Source organism: Trachinotus anak, unplaced genomic scaffold, assembly GCF_046630095.1.
Source record: "Trachinotus anak isolate AG129_WGS33_773 ecotype Australia unplaced genomic scaffold, CSIRO_AGI_Tana_v1 ptg000014l, whole genome shotgun sequence".
NCBI classification, from domain to species: domain Eukaryota; kingdom Metazoa; phylum Chordata; class Actinopteri; order Carangiformes; family Carangidae; genus Trachinotus; species Trachinotus anak.
The window spans coordinates 22,009,208-22,028,003 of record NW_027273865.1 but is presented as its reverse complement, the minus strand read 5'-3'; the positions used below and the strand labels follow the sequence as shown (position 1 = coordinate 22,028,003).

Here is an 18,796-nt window from a genome sequence, read left to right as displayed (position 1 = left end):
ATTAATGATGTTTCAAATTAATTATCCATGCGAGATGTGCAGTTAGTTACCCAACACAGTGAGCCCAATGACGCCGATGTTGCGCCCCCCTCTGTCTGGGAGGTTGTTGACCAGGCACTGGTAGGTCCCAGTGTCGGACAGCTGGGTGTTGTTGATGAAGATGGAGGCACTTGTACTTGGCATAGTGGCCACGAAGCCCACACGACCATTGAGGTGGTTGGCGAGGCTGAACACCTGGCCGCCCTGGTAAATTATCACCTGGATTGGGATGTTACAGGGAGGGGAGGGGGAAGGAAGGAAAAAGAGAGAAACAGAAAGTGGGAGATGGAGAGAAAGGAGACCGTTGAAGGAAATGTATTGGTGAAACAAGGGAGGATGGCAGAAAGAGACATTGGTGAAAAGGGAAAAGAATGTAGGGGGGGGGGGGGGTAAACATTTTTAATCAATCTTATGGTTATTAATATAGTTGTAAGAACTCAGTGCTTTTTGTTATTGGTTCTGTACATGAACATGATTCCTGAACATTTCCTTTAGTGTCCTATTACAAATATCTCTCACTAGAGGGAGATCTAGTTCTACTAAGAGGCTCTAAAATAGCTTGACAGTGGAAAGAGTAATAGGAGTGAAAAGACTTTTATGTCCTGAGAAAAAAAATCAAACAAACAAACAGACAGACAAACCAAAAAACCTTTTATTTGAAAGTGCTCCTTCTAGCTCAGTGGGTAAATTCTAGGGTAAGGAGTACATACTAAAAGTATGCTTTCATGGTACCATAAGGCTCTTCAGATAAAAGCTTCCACTAAATGGCATGCATAATTGAAAACATTTTATCTTGGAAATATATAAACTGCAATCTGATGAATCCAGGAGGAGCATCGCGGGCAGTGTTCTGCACATGGGATCCAATCCAGCTAGATATTCAACCAAATGATCACAGTGAGAAGACACTTGTACAGATAAATTCATGCCTCCAGGTTGAGGTGAGCTTGTCTCTGATCCAAATTAAGGAGCAATGAGGGATCAGTTTTGTTGAAAAGCTTCCCTCAGGCTTCAACCTTGGGCTGAGCAGCTCGTTTGTGAGGCCGAGCCACATGCAAAACAGCTCTCACCCCTCAGCTGGGCCCACACAAAAGATGAAGAGGACACACATAAACGCATGGTATGCACACACACAAGTCTGGCACTCACACACACACACACACGTGCACTGACTCACACGCATGCACGCACGCACACACACACACAAAGCACAGAGGCGAATCAGAGGGGCTATTCACTTTGGTGAAAAGAGCCCTCATTGAACTGTTCAAAGACCCAGGCAGGGAAACAACTAGCACCAGTGTGTGTGTGCACGTTTATGTGTGTGTGTGTGTGTGTGTGTCTGTGTGATAGTTCTGATTAAAGTGCAGGAGTGTGTATGTGACTGTGTCCTCCACCACTGCTTAACTGTTGTAAATTGCTCGGCTGCAATTTCCTGAACGCGGTCCGCTCGCTTTGTCCTCTTATGTGCAGATGAATAGGCAGCTCCTCAGCTGTGATGAGAGTCTGCAACTGCATCTCCTGTGTGTGTGTGTGTGTGTGTGTGTGTGTGTATTAGTGTCTCAGTGTAGACTGACTCCAAGGAGTGCATGAGCATTCAGTAGTGTGCGTGTGATTGTGTGTGATTGTTCTGCCATAGTAAATGTTTCTCGGGCTAATAAGTGTGTGGCTTCACTTAAATTTTGTGTGTCCACTTTTGTGCGTGGACCATCAAATCTTCTTCCAGTTTTCTGTCTGCCTACCACTCTGTTCCCCTCCCTTACAGACAGCGCTGCTTTGACCTGACTCTACACTCCTGATGACCTGACAGTATAATCTGCATGCTCTGTGAAAGTGATCCAATCAATCGGCCTCAACATTGTGGTGTGTGGTTGCGTGTGTGCATGAATGAGCAGAGGATTAAAGGAGGCCCTAACCTGTGCCGTATCTTACACCTGTCCCTGCTTTTTGTTTGTTTTTTTTTGTTTGTTTTTTTTTTCTGTGAATATTTCTGGGTTCCTGTGGGTTTTAAATGTCGGCAATAAAAAAAAAAATAAAGGAAGAAACCTAGAACATATGGTGACTGTATTGGACTGGACTGTATTGCTTACTTTGTGTGTAATTCCTAGCTTATTTGTGCCACATTCCACCTATTTTTCCACACACTGTGTGTCCACTGCGCTGAACCACATCTATGTGTGTGTGTGTGTGTGTGCGTGAGAAAATCACCTCATCCTCTCGTGTGACCTGGTTGGCTTTGTAGTTGTATGCAGGGAGAAAAGAGGTCATGGCTGGCACTCAGATGGCGGATGGCCTGAAGAACTCTAGCTGGACTAGCTGGATGCCCCACTGCTCACCCAGCGGTAAAACACTGCTGTATCCTCTCCATCCTAAAATCCTACACACACACTACAGCACAAGCATCCTCTCTCACTGAGCTATGTCCCGGGTCTTCTCTTGCTCTGCGCTCCACCCTGTAAGTGTGAGCCATGATTGGATGCACACAGTAAACCTTAAGATATTTTCTGTCACTCTACCAGTCTCATGACTGTAGCCTACTTCTGACTGACCCCAAGGGCCCCATTGGCCCCAGACACGAGGGACATTGCCATCGCCTCAATAAAGCCTGAATAAATCTCTAAACCCATCCAGCCTCCCAACAATTTACTGACTGTAAGCTGCCACTGTTATCTCTATCTATCCTCTGAGACATGTTGAGCATAACGGAAATAATGTTTACTGTACCTGATGTTACTATTCTGCTTCTTTCCAAAGCATACAAAAAATGTTTAGACTGACCAGCCAGGTGCTATGTTTCTGTTTTCCTCGAGATGCATTCAAGGATGCAGGGGTAATAAATAAAAATACCCTTTGTTTCAATACATAAGGAAAAAAAAATGGAAGAGCCCACAGGAGATTAATTCAAAGAGAAATTCCATTTCCTCAGGCAGCCAGAGGTGAAATAGGAGCCACGGGTGGGAAAAAGGAATAAGGATAAAGTTTATAGAAACACAAAATATAACAATAGGTACTGCAAGGTATCCAATACCAACGAAACATGTCCATGGATGAGTCTGATAACAGGTCTTCATGTAGTTCTAAGTCCAGTGTGCAAGGCAGGGGTAGGTGTTAGGGGGAAGGGTAGAAAGGAGAGCCAGCAACTAAAAATTTTAAGTCAGCTGCTGAAACACACTGCATCCTTTTGTTAGGCTGTCATATGATCACATCCAAGAGACCATGAAAGACACTGAAAATGTGTCTTAAAAGCATAATTACATTGAATTAACTGAAAAACCCCACTGGTGAAAATGACAATGCTCATCCACTGACTTCTGATGTCCCTGGAGGTAGGCAAGCAAATAAGAGTATAATTCTTCAGTGCTGTATCACACAGTTTAACCTCTTCTCAGTCTTCTCAGCCACAGACAACAAACATGTCATTTTGAGTTTGTCTGAAATTAGTCCTTGTTCATTTTCTTTCGATGCATCCAGCAGAAATTGTTTAGACGGGGTCGAACGGGGTAAAAGAGTTGAATGTTGAGGGTATATGAATGCAATGTCTATTTTATCCATCTGCTGGCAGATTGCTTGGTTCAGATAAGGATCAGAATCTGATCATCTAAAATACTATGACAGATGTTCTCAATTACAGATTAACATCATTTCTGCACCACAGATTCTCTATGACCTCAATTTTACTAGAGCTTCATTTCACTCAAACTGTGCACTTTTTACTATTTGAGTTTTTAAAAAAAAAAAAAACTTTCCTCTCCAGGAACTGATGTAAACATATTTATTTTATTTTTCAGGCTGAAAATAATTCAGAAATGACATTGCAAAAAGTTTTCGTCAGTCCTGAAGTGATATAACTTTTTTCAACAACTTTCTCTCATCAACTAGTACATGGTAAAATTGGATTTTAAAGGCTTGCAGGCACTGACAATATTAAACTACCAGGCGTACAAGTGAAGAGCACTCTCCAAAGAGCTGCATATACATTTTTGATACATCAAGTATTTTAATAATTGCAACTACAAAATCAGTTTTTGGAATTAGTTTCACAGGTGGTGAGAGAGAAGAGTGAACCTGGAGTTTTTATTAGAGTATAAATAACACCAATATCCAGCAAACAGTTTAAAGAGGATAAACAACAGCCCGGATACATAAAACCATTGTCTAGTTTGTGTGTGTGTGTGTGTGTGTGTGTGTTTATCTGGATTATCTCACACCTAGCAGCCCAGAGGAAAGAGGTCAGGACATTTGATCACAGATTACATACACAAAAAACAGCACGTGAATTTGGACACACACACAAACACACACATACACTCCTGTGAGCTTTTTTTTTTTTTTTTTTACAATTTGGTTACAACAGCAGAAGAAGCTGTAACAGGGATTCTGATGTGTTTATGTCATATTGGAATTATTGTTTATTGTAAGTTTCTGAGTTGGTAATACGATTCATGCTAACATCTAAGTCAGTCATCTAAGTTTGACATCCTGCATAGAGGATTATTTTCATTACCAGACCATTATTATATATAAGGTGGTGTACTGAATATGTTCGGAAACATTTGCTTACTTATACATCCAGCAGATACAAAGCAACATCAGCATTCAACTGGAGTTGTGTGTTTGGCCAGCTGGTTAATGCAAGTTCAATTTTCATTCTCCTCTGAGTCTGGTGTTGTTTCCACAAACTCCTGAGGCTGTTTAGCTGCTAAACGATCCATTGGGTTAACCAGCTAGTTGCTCACTTTGTCTGTCTGCTGTAGTGTAGAGTTGGTTTGTGGAGCTTTTTCACTGAGAACATCTGCCTAACGCAGCCAATAAAAGACGCCATGAGAGCAGTGACATTGGACCAGAACAGCAAAGTTGAGCCTATCAGCACTTATAGTTACATGTCATGGTTTGCAGCTGTAGAAAGAGCAACGGAGGAAGTCAGGTGACCAAGTATAAAGAGCCATAAAGAAGGAGTTTGTGGATGATGGACCGTCACATGGGAGAGCGCTGTATGTGCCCCGTCTGTGTTGTTTCTTTTATCAATGACCATTGCACAAGTTTAACCTTGTGTTTATCATTGTAACCATGGTGACGAACGTCCTCTAACCTTAACAATGCACTTATTTTTACCCAAAACCAGGAAGATTTTGAGCCTAAACCTTACCAAACCATGGTTTCTTAGGTTGGAGGACTTGTTGTAATTCTCTGCGGGTTCAACACCAGAAGTCAGTCCTTCCACTTCACATGTAGCCATTTGATCCACTAAATTAATAAATTATAATAAAAATAAATAAAATAAAAATAAATAAAAATAAATAAACAAAAATAAGAATAATTAACTTTAACTGTTTTCTTAAAAAAATTACTGTATCATTTGTCTTTTGTAATTTTTTCTTAAACAGACTCCAGATGCACCAGGGTGGCACGCTGCCTCCACTCATAAACAAAAATATATGAAGCTTATACTTGACTCATTGAGTTCTATAGTCTATACTGTGTGGAACCAGCCATATAGGCTTCAGGCCTTAAAGCACAGGATGAGGTCTTAAACAACATGGCAAGTCAAGCATCAAGCATAAATATACAACAGGATTCATCTTCTGACAGCGTTAAATAAGCTGCATCGTTTATCACAGTCCCATCAAAACATGGAATTCAAATGTGAGCAGAAAGAGCTCCGACTGGTCCGAGGCACAAAAACTAAAGTGCTAACACAGGTTGTGAGAGTGTGGAAGTGTACAGAGCTCTGTTCAGTAATTCTTAATGGCTTTTAGCATCAGCTGTAATCATTTATGACATTCTCTTCCTCTAAAATGACCTTGTACTTGTACTGTCGCCCCACGCAGCACTCTATTTCTTCACTCACTTTTTAGACAGCTCACCAATTTCACGCACACAACCTGATGGCAGAGCTGTAGTTCACACAATATTAGTTTCTGTGTGAGTATTCACACCGTGTGTGCATTATTGCATGGTATGTGTGTGTGTGTGTGTGTGTATGTGTGTGTGAATTTCAATTTCCACACTTGAAAACTTGTGTTTGTGCATCTCTGCAAAAGTACCTAGTGTTCCCAGGTATATGTGTGTATAGACCTTACCATGTGTATGGCATATGTGATGCCATACACGAGGTAGAGCATGACAACACAACAAATGTGATGCAGCCTTTTACATATATCACTTCCCATCATTGCCTGGCGACTAAAAGTCACATACACTCATCCATGAGTAAGTGCCTACACTGCACACGACTGTGTTCATTGTATGTAGTTTCTTTATGTGTGAAGACAACAGTGTTAGCCTTTATCCACAGGTGTGAACATGAGAGCACTATATTGTGACATGTGCATTTCTGAATGTGTAGAAATATGCATCTGTGTTGTCAAACTTATTGTGCACTTTGCATGCCTGTATGTGTGAAGCCAGTAAATATATACTGTATATACAAGCCCTGCATGTATGCATGGGGAGCTGCACTGCATTTGGACCAGCAGTCTGTCTAATGCCAGTTTGTCTGTGTGTATGTGTGTTTGTGTCCTGGTGTGTGCGTTCGTGTGTGTGTGTGTATGTGTGTGTGGTGAGAACAGCTGCGATCTAGAGCCTGTCGTGGGCGTGAGATAATTAGTGCAGAAGATGATTGTATTATTTGGACGGCCGACCAGCACCGGAGTTCAAAGTGAAGGGAGGCAGGTGAGCTTGTACGGCCTGCAGCTGCATGTTAAACAACTCAAATGGAATCACAGAAGTCCGCAAGGGGGGTGGAAGAGTGTGGGAGAGAGGGAGAGCGAGAGAGAGAGAGAGAGAGAGAGAGGGAAGAAGGGAAGGTGAGAGGAAAACAGCAAATAAATAAGAGTAGCAGGCCAGGAAGGGACAACGGTGAGAAGCCAGTGAGACAAAATTAGTGCCAATAAGACATAACTACAGTCATAATCATGCTGTGTTTTTGTGTGCAAATTAAACTGCCACCAGTTTTCCCAAATAATATTAAGAACAGTAAAATGAGCTTTGTTTTAAAGCTAGATAAGTGCCACGTGACATTTGAAGGCCTGCAGGCTGAAACAGAGCTTGGAAAGTGATAGAGTTATCTAGACTATGGAAACACCTTAAGCTTACTACAATGTCTATATTACTATGGTTATGTTATCTAATATCTATAACTTATACCTTAAAGGTGCGTTCAGATGCACCAGAAAGAGAAATTTTATGTCTTTGCGTTTGCACAAAATTGATTTGCAGTCTGTAATTCTACACAAACAGCCACTGCACGCTTGGCAGGCATGTGCTAATATATATATAGCATTCTAGCATGGGTTTTCTTCAGTGATTATCACCATGAGCAAGAGCCATCACTGTCATGTAACTGTCCTGGAGGTCCCTCAAGCCCCAAAGATCCTCTCTGTGGATGCATTGTGCTAATTTCTCAATTGCCAAGTTTTTAAACTAGAACAAATGTGTTTTCATCTTAATTTGGGTCACTTACCTCAATCTGTGTCTATTCGCCTGTAGCTGGATTGTTCCAAAGACTCTCTATGCATTTGTGCAACCTCTGACATTCTCTTTGCACTGCATCTGAGCACACCTTAGTACAGATCAAGAGTAAAGTATGTGTACCTGCTTCGACTGAAAGGTTGGTGTTGGGAAGCAGTGAGGCCATCCACATGATGCATATACAGTAATGGTGCATTAGAACAGAAGTTAGATTCAGACATCTGGTAGCACAGTAGCAGTAGACCTCTCAGTGTGTCTCAAAACAGTGCAGAGCAGCTCTGCCTGTTTACTGACTCACATTCCGAACTTCTGCATAATTACAACCATCACATCAATACTCTTATCAAAGTGTTGTGCAGCACTATATCTGCCGGGTCCACCTCTTTAACCCAGCACCGACTCTGTCTGCTGTCTTGCTGGGAAAAACCAATGGACTGCTCTGTCACTGTGAGTGCATATGTGATGTGAACTGTACCTGTTCCGGCTGGTTGGCATTGGACAGCGGTATCACCATCCAGATGATGTTGAGGTTGTTGAGGGCAGCACTGGTGGTGAAGGAGCAGGGCAGGACGGCGGCTTGGCCGCGGGCCACCTGGATGCTGCTCTGGGACACCGTCACATCCAGTGCCCGCACACACACTGCAGGAGGAAGGAGGCAGTGATTAGGGTCTTGTAGATAAGCAACTACAGCAGGAGGTGTGAACAAATGAAAAAAGAGAACAGAGAGAGCAGAGCAGGCATCTAAATGTAGCCTTCACAGGGCCTAACAGATGCATTTTGTACAGTCTCTGCTACAAATCTTTGCCATTTGTAAGAGAAGCTAGATCGTAGAAAAGAAGCGGGTCTATAAATACAAGTAATAATCAGCGAAACCTCTGCCATGTAATGCCTAAATATATTTTTAAAAGCAAAAAGTCATGTTTAATCTCTCACAGCGTCCTGCGCTGCCTTTTCATCTTCATATGGCAAAACAAACACAATATCTGAACCGAGCTCCTCTTTTGAAATGCTCTCAGCAGCTAAACAAACATCTAGACCACACTGTGAAGGATCACATGAAATATGTAATACTTATATGGAGAAACAAGATCGGCTGTCTCTTGAGTTATTCATTTCCTAAAACAACTTGCCTCTTGCTGCTTTCATGGGAACACAGCCTGTATCAATACATACAAAATGAACATGACAAGTGGGGATAGTAATGGTTATTCTGAATACTACTTCCTGCTTCCTGTGCTCATGCAGTGTGCTAAACAACCATGCATGTTCTCTAGTGCGACAAATGTTTACCATCTCAAACTAAGGGACCAAGGAGCTGCTTTCCTCATCTGGACCGAGCTGTCAGCCATAACAGACCCACAGAGACAAATATGTACATGCTCCATCCTATTTCTAGACCAGCTAAAGACATTACAGCCTAAATTAAGTTAGATCTCCCCCGCAAGCATGTATCCATGTCCAAAAACCCCAGTGGGAAGTAATCTTATCTAAACATGGTGTGGAGGATGATGGCAGTGATACGATTACAGATAATTGATCATGTCCTGTGAATCGTCCTTGTTAGTGATAATGTAAGATGATGAGCTTGCCATAAGCCAATCACAGAAACGACTAGCATGTCATGAGTGTGGTATGTAGAGTCAACCCACATGTCAAGTGCAAGCAATGCCCACCTTGCACAACAAAATATGCGTATGTATTACCAAGTTATCTGTATCATTTCTACTTTATTTTCCATCTGCTACAAATTCCAGAATTAATTTCTGCCGAATGTGGGTTTTTGCATATCACCATCACATTGTAGCTGACAGACTGCCTGTTGCTCCCTCTCTGTCTGTCTGAAACCTGCTGGACTTCCTACGCTTCCCCTTCTGCTGGCAGACACCACACGCCCTGCAGACTCACTGCCGGCACAAAGGGAGATAGGCAGCGATTGAACTGCTCTGCTCAGTTATGGTTTATGAGAGATATATTCATGAAGACTTTTAAATTATGCAAGCAATTTCTCTTAAAGGTGTTATATTCCACTGGAATGTCAATATATATCATTTAAAGTAGCAGATCCTCACTGTAACTTGATTTTTTAATAATAAGACTTCCTGTTAAGCAGCACATACGTCACACTGCAGCTAATGAGCTTCCATTGCCCCTTTATGACATGTACAATCTCAGACCATCAGTATAAACGCAATAAATAAGAAACTCTTAGGTCACTACTCTAATCTGATTGTCTTCTATCCTTTGTGTACACAATGTTCACTTCCTGCACAGAATCAATCTTCTGTATGTTCTTATTGGAGGATTAACAGCAAAGAGGAGGAGGAAGTTCATATAAAAGGTTAGAATGTGTGATTGTACTGACAGCATGAGATCAGCCTAAGTGTTTATGCTATGGCCACACAGATATTAAATGTGGTGATTTAGAAAGAAAGAAAGAAAGAAAGAAAGAAAGAAAGAAAGAAAGAAAGAAAGAGGCCTGGAGGAATGAAGATAGAAGGAGCATCTTATCATCTGTAAGCCTGCTCCAAGGCAGCAGTCTCTCAACCCCACAACAGCTGGAGGGCTCATTTCAAAACACTGGATTAGGAAACCTCAGCGCACAGAGCCTGTAAGCTCCCAAGACCAAAGACGAACACCAACACACACACACACACACAAAAACACACACACACACAAACACACACACACACACAAGCAAACATATGCACACATACAGCATGCACATATGCACACATGCCCTCTTGACTCACAAACACATACCACCCACTACCATGCACACATAATGAAACCCATCAGTGTATGTCATTGGTGACATGTATGGTAGCCCTTTAGGGACACATGTAAAAGCCCCCAACTACACTGAGGCATTGCCTGGCATTGCCTCATTATTGCACACACTTCTGCTAAAGCTTTGCACCAGCTCTTCAACTCTGCTCCTGAAGCATGTCCAGTAAGACAACTGCTCTTCCACAACACAAACTGTAGAGGGTTTTATATGTGAGGGATGAATGGTGAGCCACTCACTGTCAAATATGGCCACCCAGATAAATGTATGATAAAATATGATGTAGTGACGTTACAAAGAAAAAGGAGCCACTGCTTTTGGGAAATAGTATCAAAGTCAGGCCAGGTTTTGTTACAGCAGTTGCTACTTTATTTTCCCGTGTTGCTCCTTCCTAACATGTTTCTTTATTATTCTTGCCCAAGGCTGAGTGTAGCCCAGGGTTGTGCAGTCTTCTTCATATCCCCCAGCTTAAGCGCAAAGGTGTAATGCGAATGAGCTGTCCATCTCACCGGGTTTACCATCCAAGTCTCTCCATTTTTCTGTCAACAAACTCACTTTTAGCCCTGAGCTACCCCGAGGCACAGCTCAGCAGAACCCAGACCAGTCTGACTGACAGAAAAGAGCAAAAACTCACAATGCTCGCTCTCCCTGATGCCGACCATCGACTGCCCAAAGTTATGTAAACCTGTAGTAGATAAAGCCTGCACTGTCCCCTTTATTACAATAATGTGGGATATTTTGATAAATACTTACAGATAATTTAGTCAAGTCCTACTGAATAAAACTTCAAGTCAACAGGCCCACTGACCAGACTGACATATGAAATAAATCAACAACATTTTGACTGTTTGACAGCTATCTAAGTATAGCAAAATAGCACATTTAACACTTCACTGTTGATGCAATTTGCAAAATTTAGATAACTGGTTGGTTTCACTGAGCTTCACATATTCACAAACAGAAGGTGGTTTTGGAAACATTGCCAAGGTAAGATTGGCACTGCCTGTCTATGAATGGATAGTCTGAAGAGGTAGATGGGAAACAGTTTTTTTCTTATTGGCAGCCACCTATCATCTCTGCTGATAATGAAGTGACAAAAGTAGAGAGAATTTTTGTGCAAAATAAAAACATCATTACATTTACTCATTAAACAGATGCTTTTATCCAAAGCGACTTACAAGTGAGCGACATCACTAAAGCTTCAGTGCAACACGAGACCTTGGTGTAAGTACTACGTTCTATATATTTGTTTAATCATTTCAAATGATGAGCGATGAACACTATCTGACATGGATTAACTATGTAAATCTCATTAAAATCAACTATGTTACAGTTAAAAAGGGAAGTTTTCACATTCTACTTTGATACACTACTCTGCTAGCTTATGATGCCATTTTCATTAAAAGGACTTCACTGACAATTAATCATAGACGAGAGACAAATGATAGGCTGCTCAACATGGAAGGTGAGTTTTGAGGAGTAGAAAGGACAAAGTGATGACAAAAAAATTAGGGAGGAAGTAAAAGGACATAGTAGAGATGAGTGAAAGACAAGAGAGTAGTAAAGCGGTGGAAGAAAGTTTGAGGAGTCATAGACGAGCAGGAAAAGAGAAGATGCACCATGAGAAGGGGGGGGGGGGGGGGGGGGGGGGCAGAGAGGAAGAAACAAATCAGAAAAAAAGACAAAAGGGGGAGGATAAAAGAAAGAGGGAGCAATGCTGTTGTTTCCAGAGAGGCCTAATTGACAAAGTGACCCCAGGCAGTGCTAGCAGTTCTGGTGGAGTGCAGGAGAGAACCAACAGCGTGGCTCCGATAAAACTGCCCTGCCTCCTCATTCGAGTGTCAAAAGTGTCAAAACTACTGTTGATTAATGTATGAGAAAACCATACACCTCAGAGAGTATGGAAGTCTGTGTGTGTGTGTGTGTGTGTGTGTGTGTGTGTGTGTGTGTTCACTCACTCAGTGCAACCATGATGAGATGGAGAACAGGAGAACAAATGCCGGGTGAATACAACACTTCCACTCTCTCACTCACTCTCACACTCATGCCCTCTCTCACTCACACACACACGCCCGCACACACACACACACGCACGCACACACACACACACACACACACACACAGTCCCTGCTTGGCAAGTCATTTGCATCCTGTGTTTTTTATTCATGGGGCTCTTTTATTCATAGGCTTTACTTTTATTTCTGTTTCAAACAGATGCCCCTGATGCTGTGATGTGATGAGCCTCTGGCACAGCTTCATTGGGTGGGCTGGGACACACACACACACACACACATATAAGTGGGATGATTGATGATGGTGGTAAAAGTCTGACTTAGGAAGGACATCAGGACACACATTAATACATAGGTAGAAGTAAAATAAATCATCTTTTTCTGACACTAAGTTTCCTCTTCTAAGAATGTCTGAACTCTTCAACTCTGAGCTCAAATTGACACCCAATTACCATAGCTCTCATTATTCAAGACCTCCAGTATCAATGCTATATTCAAGCCAGAAAGCAATGTTAAAAATATCACCGTCGGTCATTTTCATGTGTGACATGCACCTTTTGTCAGCTGCATTTTCTCTCAGCGTGAGAAGTGAGTGGAGAAGAGTGAGAGGGAGCGAAATCATGTATCTCCTGCTTCAGGCGTGACAGTTGGCAGCTCTGATCACATTTCATGTTTAATCTGCATCCTTTTAGAATTTCTTTGCTGACTCTAATGCCAATTGTGATTGCTTTAGTTCTTCAAGTCAACACTGGGAGAGAATCGGCTGCAGGGAGAAAAAAAAAAAAAGGAAAAATAATACCATGAAATTAAAGACAAACACACCTACGCATGGATTCATGTGCACCCACACCTGTGCCCACACACAAATGGAGCTCCGTGTTCCATTCTCTTGCTAAGGACCCGGGGGCTTCATGATGAGCTGTGTTCGTGTATATAGCTGACCCACTGCCTGTGAGGCACCAAGGTGAACCAACAAGCGAGCAAAGACATCCGTGTGAAACTCAGGTGGCATAGTTGTGTACCCAGCTGCTCAATAGCAACTCATCAAGCACCATGCTCAAAGCGCTGCTGAGGCAAAAATAAAGTCACAGACCAACTCAATTTTCATCCTGAAAGGGTGTTTAGTGTCTGTATGTGCTTTGTTAGCTGTAATGGTGTTTGACTAAGATCCTTTCTAATGTTTTCTGAGTAGTATGGCACACTTCGATTTTAAAGGGTTTTAACGGAACAGACACTGTGGGAGGGTTCAATGAGAAGACTGTTATCACTCTCACATCTATCCGTTAAGCATGGAGCTATAGCCAAGAGACAGTTAGCTCAGGTTAGCATAAAAACTGGCAGCGGGTAAAAAGCTTGCCCACCTCTCTCCAAAGGTGAAAAAAATCCACCTACATTCCATATCGCCTTTGTTTAATCAAAACAAAAAAAGAAGTGTAAAGACAACAAGTCGTTTTACGGGGGCTGATACGCTAGAAAGTCTCTTGGCTGGGCACAACCACTCAGTAGAGTCTCCACAGGAAGTCACTGCGCCTGAACAAGGCCACAATTTGTCACTTTCACATTTCAGTTTTTGTACAAATTGAACAAGAAACAATGTGTGAGTTAATGAGTTTTCTGAGGTGCTGGTGAGTAGATTTTATTAATTTTGGGCAGAGCCTTGCTAGCTGTTTCCTGCTCTTTCCGTTATTTATGCAAAGCTAACTGGCTGCGAGCTGCATGTTGCTGTATTCTGCTGCATGTTTACAGGCCAGATTTGAGAGTTGTATCAATCTTGTCAACTAACTTTTGACAAGAAAAGGAATGAGCGCGTTTTACAAAATGTAAATCTATTCCTTTAAGCGTGTGAAACAAACTATGCTGCCTATCTTCCTGTTTGTGCTACATATAACATATAATGTTACAAATAATCTTTTGGTTGAGCACTCAAGCTACATCTTATGGTAATAAACTTACACTCACTTTCTCTATATAAGTCTGCAAGAGGATGTTACACGTCAGAGTAAACAAACTTAACCTTTAGGACAGGCCTGTTTATGACCATAGTCCATAGAGGGTCACATTATAAAAGGTCCTCATTCATATTTCACATTGAAGCAAATGTTGATCCTGTCTACTGTGTACAGACAAGCACAAACACTGTTGACTACAGAACCGGGTGAACTAAAGCTGAAAAAAGCCTCTGCCTGCATGAACCGTCCTACTTCAAAGGTTGTGCATATCTTTTTATAATTGCATTATCAAAAATACTGATGAGAATAATGCAAAATTATGGTGTACTTGCAACAAGTTGGTAAATAAAGTGATATCAAGTGATATAAAAGACGTGGTACTTTCCCAGGCTAAACTAATTTGTTTCCTCTTATTTGTATTAAGTCACACACACTGAGATATTGTGGTGAGTCAAAGGAAACTTAGATGATGATGTCAGTTGCCTTTCCTTTTCTTTCCTTTCCTCCACTTTTCCCTCTTCAGCCCATCCAGCAAACCCTCATCCAGTGAAAGAGCCTCAAAAATCTCTTGCTCATCCTCCCCCTCATCCCCTGCCCTGCCCATCCTAGTTGACCTATTAGCCACAGCCAACTCCCAAACACGGCCCACTGACTAGCCTACATAGCTTAATACTGTACTGACTCCGACTAGTCCAGCTTATTGCACTCCTAATGCACTACTCCCATAAATGCAAGGCGTCATAGCCCAGCACTGGTCACTCTATTTGCTTACAACCTCACTTACAGTCTCATAACCACGAATGGAGAGTCTGTCAAATTGTGTTTGAGTTCATTTTCATTTTAGCTAAACCTTAACTAGATTACTCTGCACTGCACTGCAACTATATCAGATAACCAGGATAAAAGCATGGTGGCAAACCAGATGTTGATCTTATTTACGTTACATAAATCATATACTGTACACGTCTTAGTCTGGTCATATGCTGTACACATGAGCAGCAGCACATCCCCACTGGCTCCTCATGAGGCAGCCTGTTTGAGATGATGCAGCTGGCTGCTTGTTTATGTGTGATTAGCCTACCATCCAGAACTCAAACTTGCAATATTGTCCAAACACAGTTGCTATGTTAATACATTTTATAACAAAAAAACATGTATGCAAGGATGCAACTGAAACTGTGCAGCAAATATTATGTGATGCACAATGCAACATAGAAACGTTATTGGAAGTGTCGCAAATTACTGCTAGAAAGTAGAAAATTTATATCATTTTGGAATGTGTAACTTTGTGAGGAGGAATATCTTCTTTTATGAGTCACAAGCCCAACATTAATTGCTAATGCAAATGAACAGAGGGAGAGTTATTGTGGACAAGCTGACGGGTGATCAAACTAGTGTGCTCGGCTGTGTGCACTGAACATGCAGAAGGTTGAAGTAGGCCACTGCCCTCGTGCACAGATAAGCCTGAGCACTGGAAGACTACTGCTAAAGCAGCAAACAGATGGCTCTGCACATGCAGCCCTGGACGCAACTACACACACACACACACACACACACACACACACAATGTCCAAAAAACATCAAGTACCAACTTCAGTGGAGTACACTAATCACAAATATACAGCTCTAATCTAAAACACTACTGCCATCCGTGGTCATGCTGCATACTAAAAAAAAAAAAATATCATGCTGTTTTGGAAGTTGCCAGCACATGCTGCCCTGTATGTTGTTTTAAATGACAGCTGAGGAACGAGACCTGGATTTCCCCAAAGAAACACACTCTGTTCTTGTCAGCCACCAGCCACCTCGCAGCGTTCATACCGTCTCTGTGTGTAGTCACTCCACTCCCTGGCAGACTTGCATGTTTGGCAAACCTGTCACAGTGTCTGTACGTAAATCCAACATCCTGGCAAGCATACTGATCTGCCAGTAAGATGACATGATTGGCAAGGGGCTCGGTTTTGCTATTTGGAAGCTGCCACTCTCAAGTCCCTTTTCACAGGGTGACAATGGCCTGGTTCTGCCAAAGACATCCAAATGAAGCAGCAAAGGGCATCACACACATCTGGCATGTAGGTGTAGAGGTGAGAGTTAGCAAGATCAAGGGCGTAAAAATTGCAGCACCCCCACAATGAAGTGCCTTAAGTTAACACAGACGTTATTACTGCATAAATTGCATTAGGTCTTTTACCCTTAAATACATCCAAGAAACTCCATTGTGGACAGGTTTGGAAATGTATATTTCCCCTAAAAACTTATCTTAAAGTGTTCTGCAGATGTTGCTGGGCCCTGACACTGTTGTGTTGTGGATGGCCTCACTGTCCCGCAGGTCTGCAGGTAAGGCCAGACTCCTGGCACTCTCTCCACTGTCTGCACGGCACAGGTTAACACAAATACAGTCTAAGCTTCTCAGTCAGCCAGCCAGAGCCTCACAGCACCAGCTAGCAGATAATACTAGAAGACTATTCCTGGAACTAGCATTTAGCCTAAGGTAACCTTGTATGATGGCCCTTAGTTACTAATTGGCTTGTAGGTAGAGATTGCTCTCTCTCTCTCTCAGCAGCAACTTACCCGTCTTTGTTCTTTTCTTTGTTTCCTTTCCCACTCATTCTGTCTGGTTTGATCTCTCCCTCTCTCTCGCTTGGTCTTCCTCTCTCTCTTTACAGTAGCTCTCCAAATGAAGACAGTGATTTTAAGCCCACCAACCCTGGCTGGCCCACCTGGGAGCAGCAGCGCGTCCGCGGGTGGTTTGGTCAGTAAAGTTCTCCCGCGATAAGGGCCTGTAAAGATTTATCGTCTGTTTGAGTCCCTGTGGGGCTCACCTTCAGGATGAACCCTCGCTAAACTCAGTGCCACTTCATGTTTACTATAAGAGAGAGGAGACACAGTGAGACTGAGGCTGTGGTGGGGGCAAAGTCCTGTACTACAGCTGATTTCAGATATTTTTAATTGGTTTAAGAAAACAGACACAAAGTTGAGAGAAGTACTGGTAAAAATGGGTTTAATGGAACATTAAAGCTGGACATATACTATTATAACTGTTTTTATAAACCTTTCTTCTTTTCCTGATAGTGATGTTCTCTGTTCTATGTTATATATGTATCTCTGCTCCACACTCACGTTGTTGTTGTTTGTCTGACCTCAAATGTGACTAAGCTGATCCTGGATCAGTGGGGGTGTGTAAATATTATCTGTGTTTTTAATACAATACATACAGTTCCAGCTATATAGCATAGAACAGTGTACAATGTAAGATTTGAATAGTAGGGGCCTAGTGTCTGGGGAAAAACAGATAAATATACGATAAATGAATATATGATGTTTTTATTACTTAGAGCAGTTATATAGATTTATTTGGCTATTTGTGTAATGCCATTATTAAATATTTTATATAATATTATATTTAATATATTAATATATAGTATATATTTAGTATATTTTCTCCATTGAATATAACCTGTAGTTTGCTACAAAAAAGGCTCACACTAATATGTAAGCTCAGGCTTGTAAAACTTGTGCTATATTTGTAAGGACCAAGAACCCAATGGCTGCATTTCACCAGCTGTCTCACACACACACACACACACACACACGCACGCACGCACGCACACACACACACACACACACACACACACACACACTTGCCCTGAACTTTTTTGCCCCCCAGTGTCACAAAGGTTTGTGATCTTCCCGTGGACAGCTGCTCTCAGCTGACTCTGCCAGGACACACGACCGACTAAAGTGATGCATGTTGTTATTTAGAGAAGAAATAACAACAATCATTGATTCCCTTCGAAAAGCCATTTGAATCCCATTTAAAAATCTTTTTGTTTACTCTCCTGTCTCATTTTGTGATGCTATTTATAGATCAGCAGTCATCTTTTGATTCATTTTTTTCCCAATTGATCTAGAAACAGGGGAGGGAGTGGGCCTACATGGATATTTTTATATTGACACTTCCCATCTCTGATATTGTGTAAATAAGGATTCATTATAAATAGTGCACTGACATATGACATAATATGCACATAAGGTAAGTCATATGAGAACTCAGATCATATTATACTAGTTAACTGCCTGACTGACAATACTTAAGGATTTCCAATAACAGCAAAGGCCAGCTTCATCTATTTCTATTTGTTAATGGAAATATTAGTGTATGACATTATGTCAGAGCTGACACCTCCAAATGGAAATGCCCTTATATGTCATACACCAATCATTACTGCGCTCCTTCAACCTGCTTTGATTTCTGTCTCAAGCAGCTCTTATCCACTTCTACTAATCAGATGTAAATAATAAACTGAAGTACATTTGAAATGGTAATTTAGAGAAAACTCAAAAAAAGTGCTTCTGTGTGGAGAGTTGTGCTCTTTTTTTTTTCGCACAATCCCTTTGATGTGAGCTTGTGTCTAGGTGTTGACCAGCATGGTGATGCTTTCTAAGTTATTCTGCTTTTGGAGGTTCGATGTAGGTCAAATGCTGGCTCAGCAAACACTGGGAACCAGCCTACATTCTCATTCTGCACACTGGTCAGATTT

General features: G+C 41.8%; 1 protein-coding gene across 3 annotated transcripts in view; it reads right to left on the bottom strand.

Moving 5' to 3' along the window:
• Positions 1–18,796, bottom strand: part of LOC139632229 (immunoglobulin superfamily member 11-like) — a 92,308-nt gene that overhangs the window by 8,191 nt on the left and 65,321 nt on the right. For all 3 annotated transcript variants that reach the window (XM_071497050.1, XM_071497052.1, XM_071497051.1), the window contains 2 exons: positions 7,985–8,148; positions 51–258 (listed from right to left, as the gene is read on the bottom strand). In XM_071497050.1, the coding sequence (XP_071353151.1) occupies positions 51–258; positions 7,985–8,148 (372 nt within the window). The remainder of the gene's footprint in view (positions 1–50; positions 259–7,984; positions 8,149–18,796) is intronic.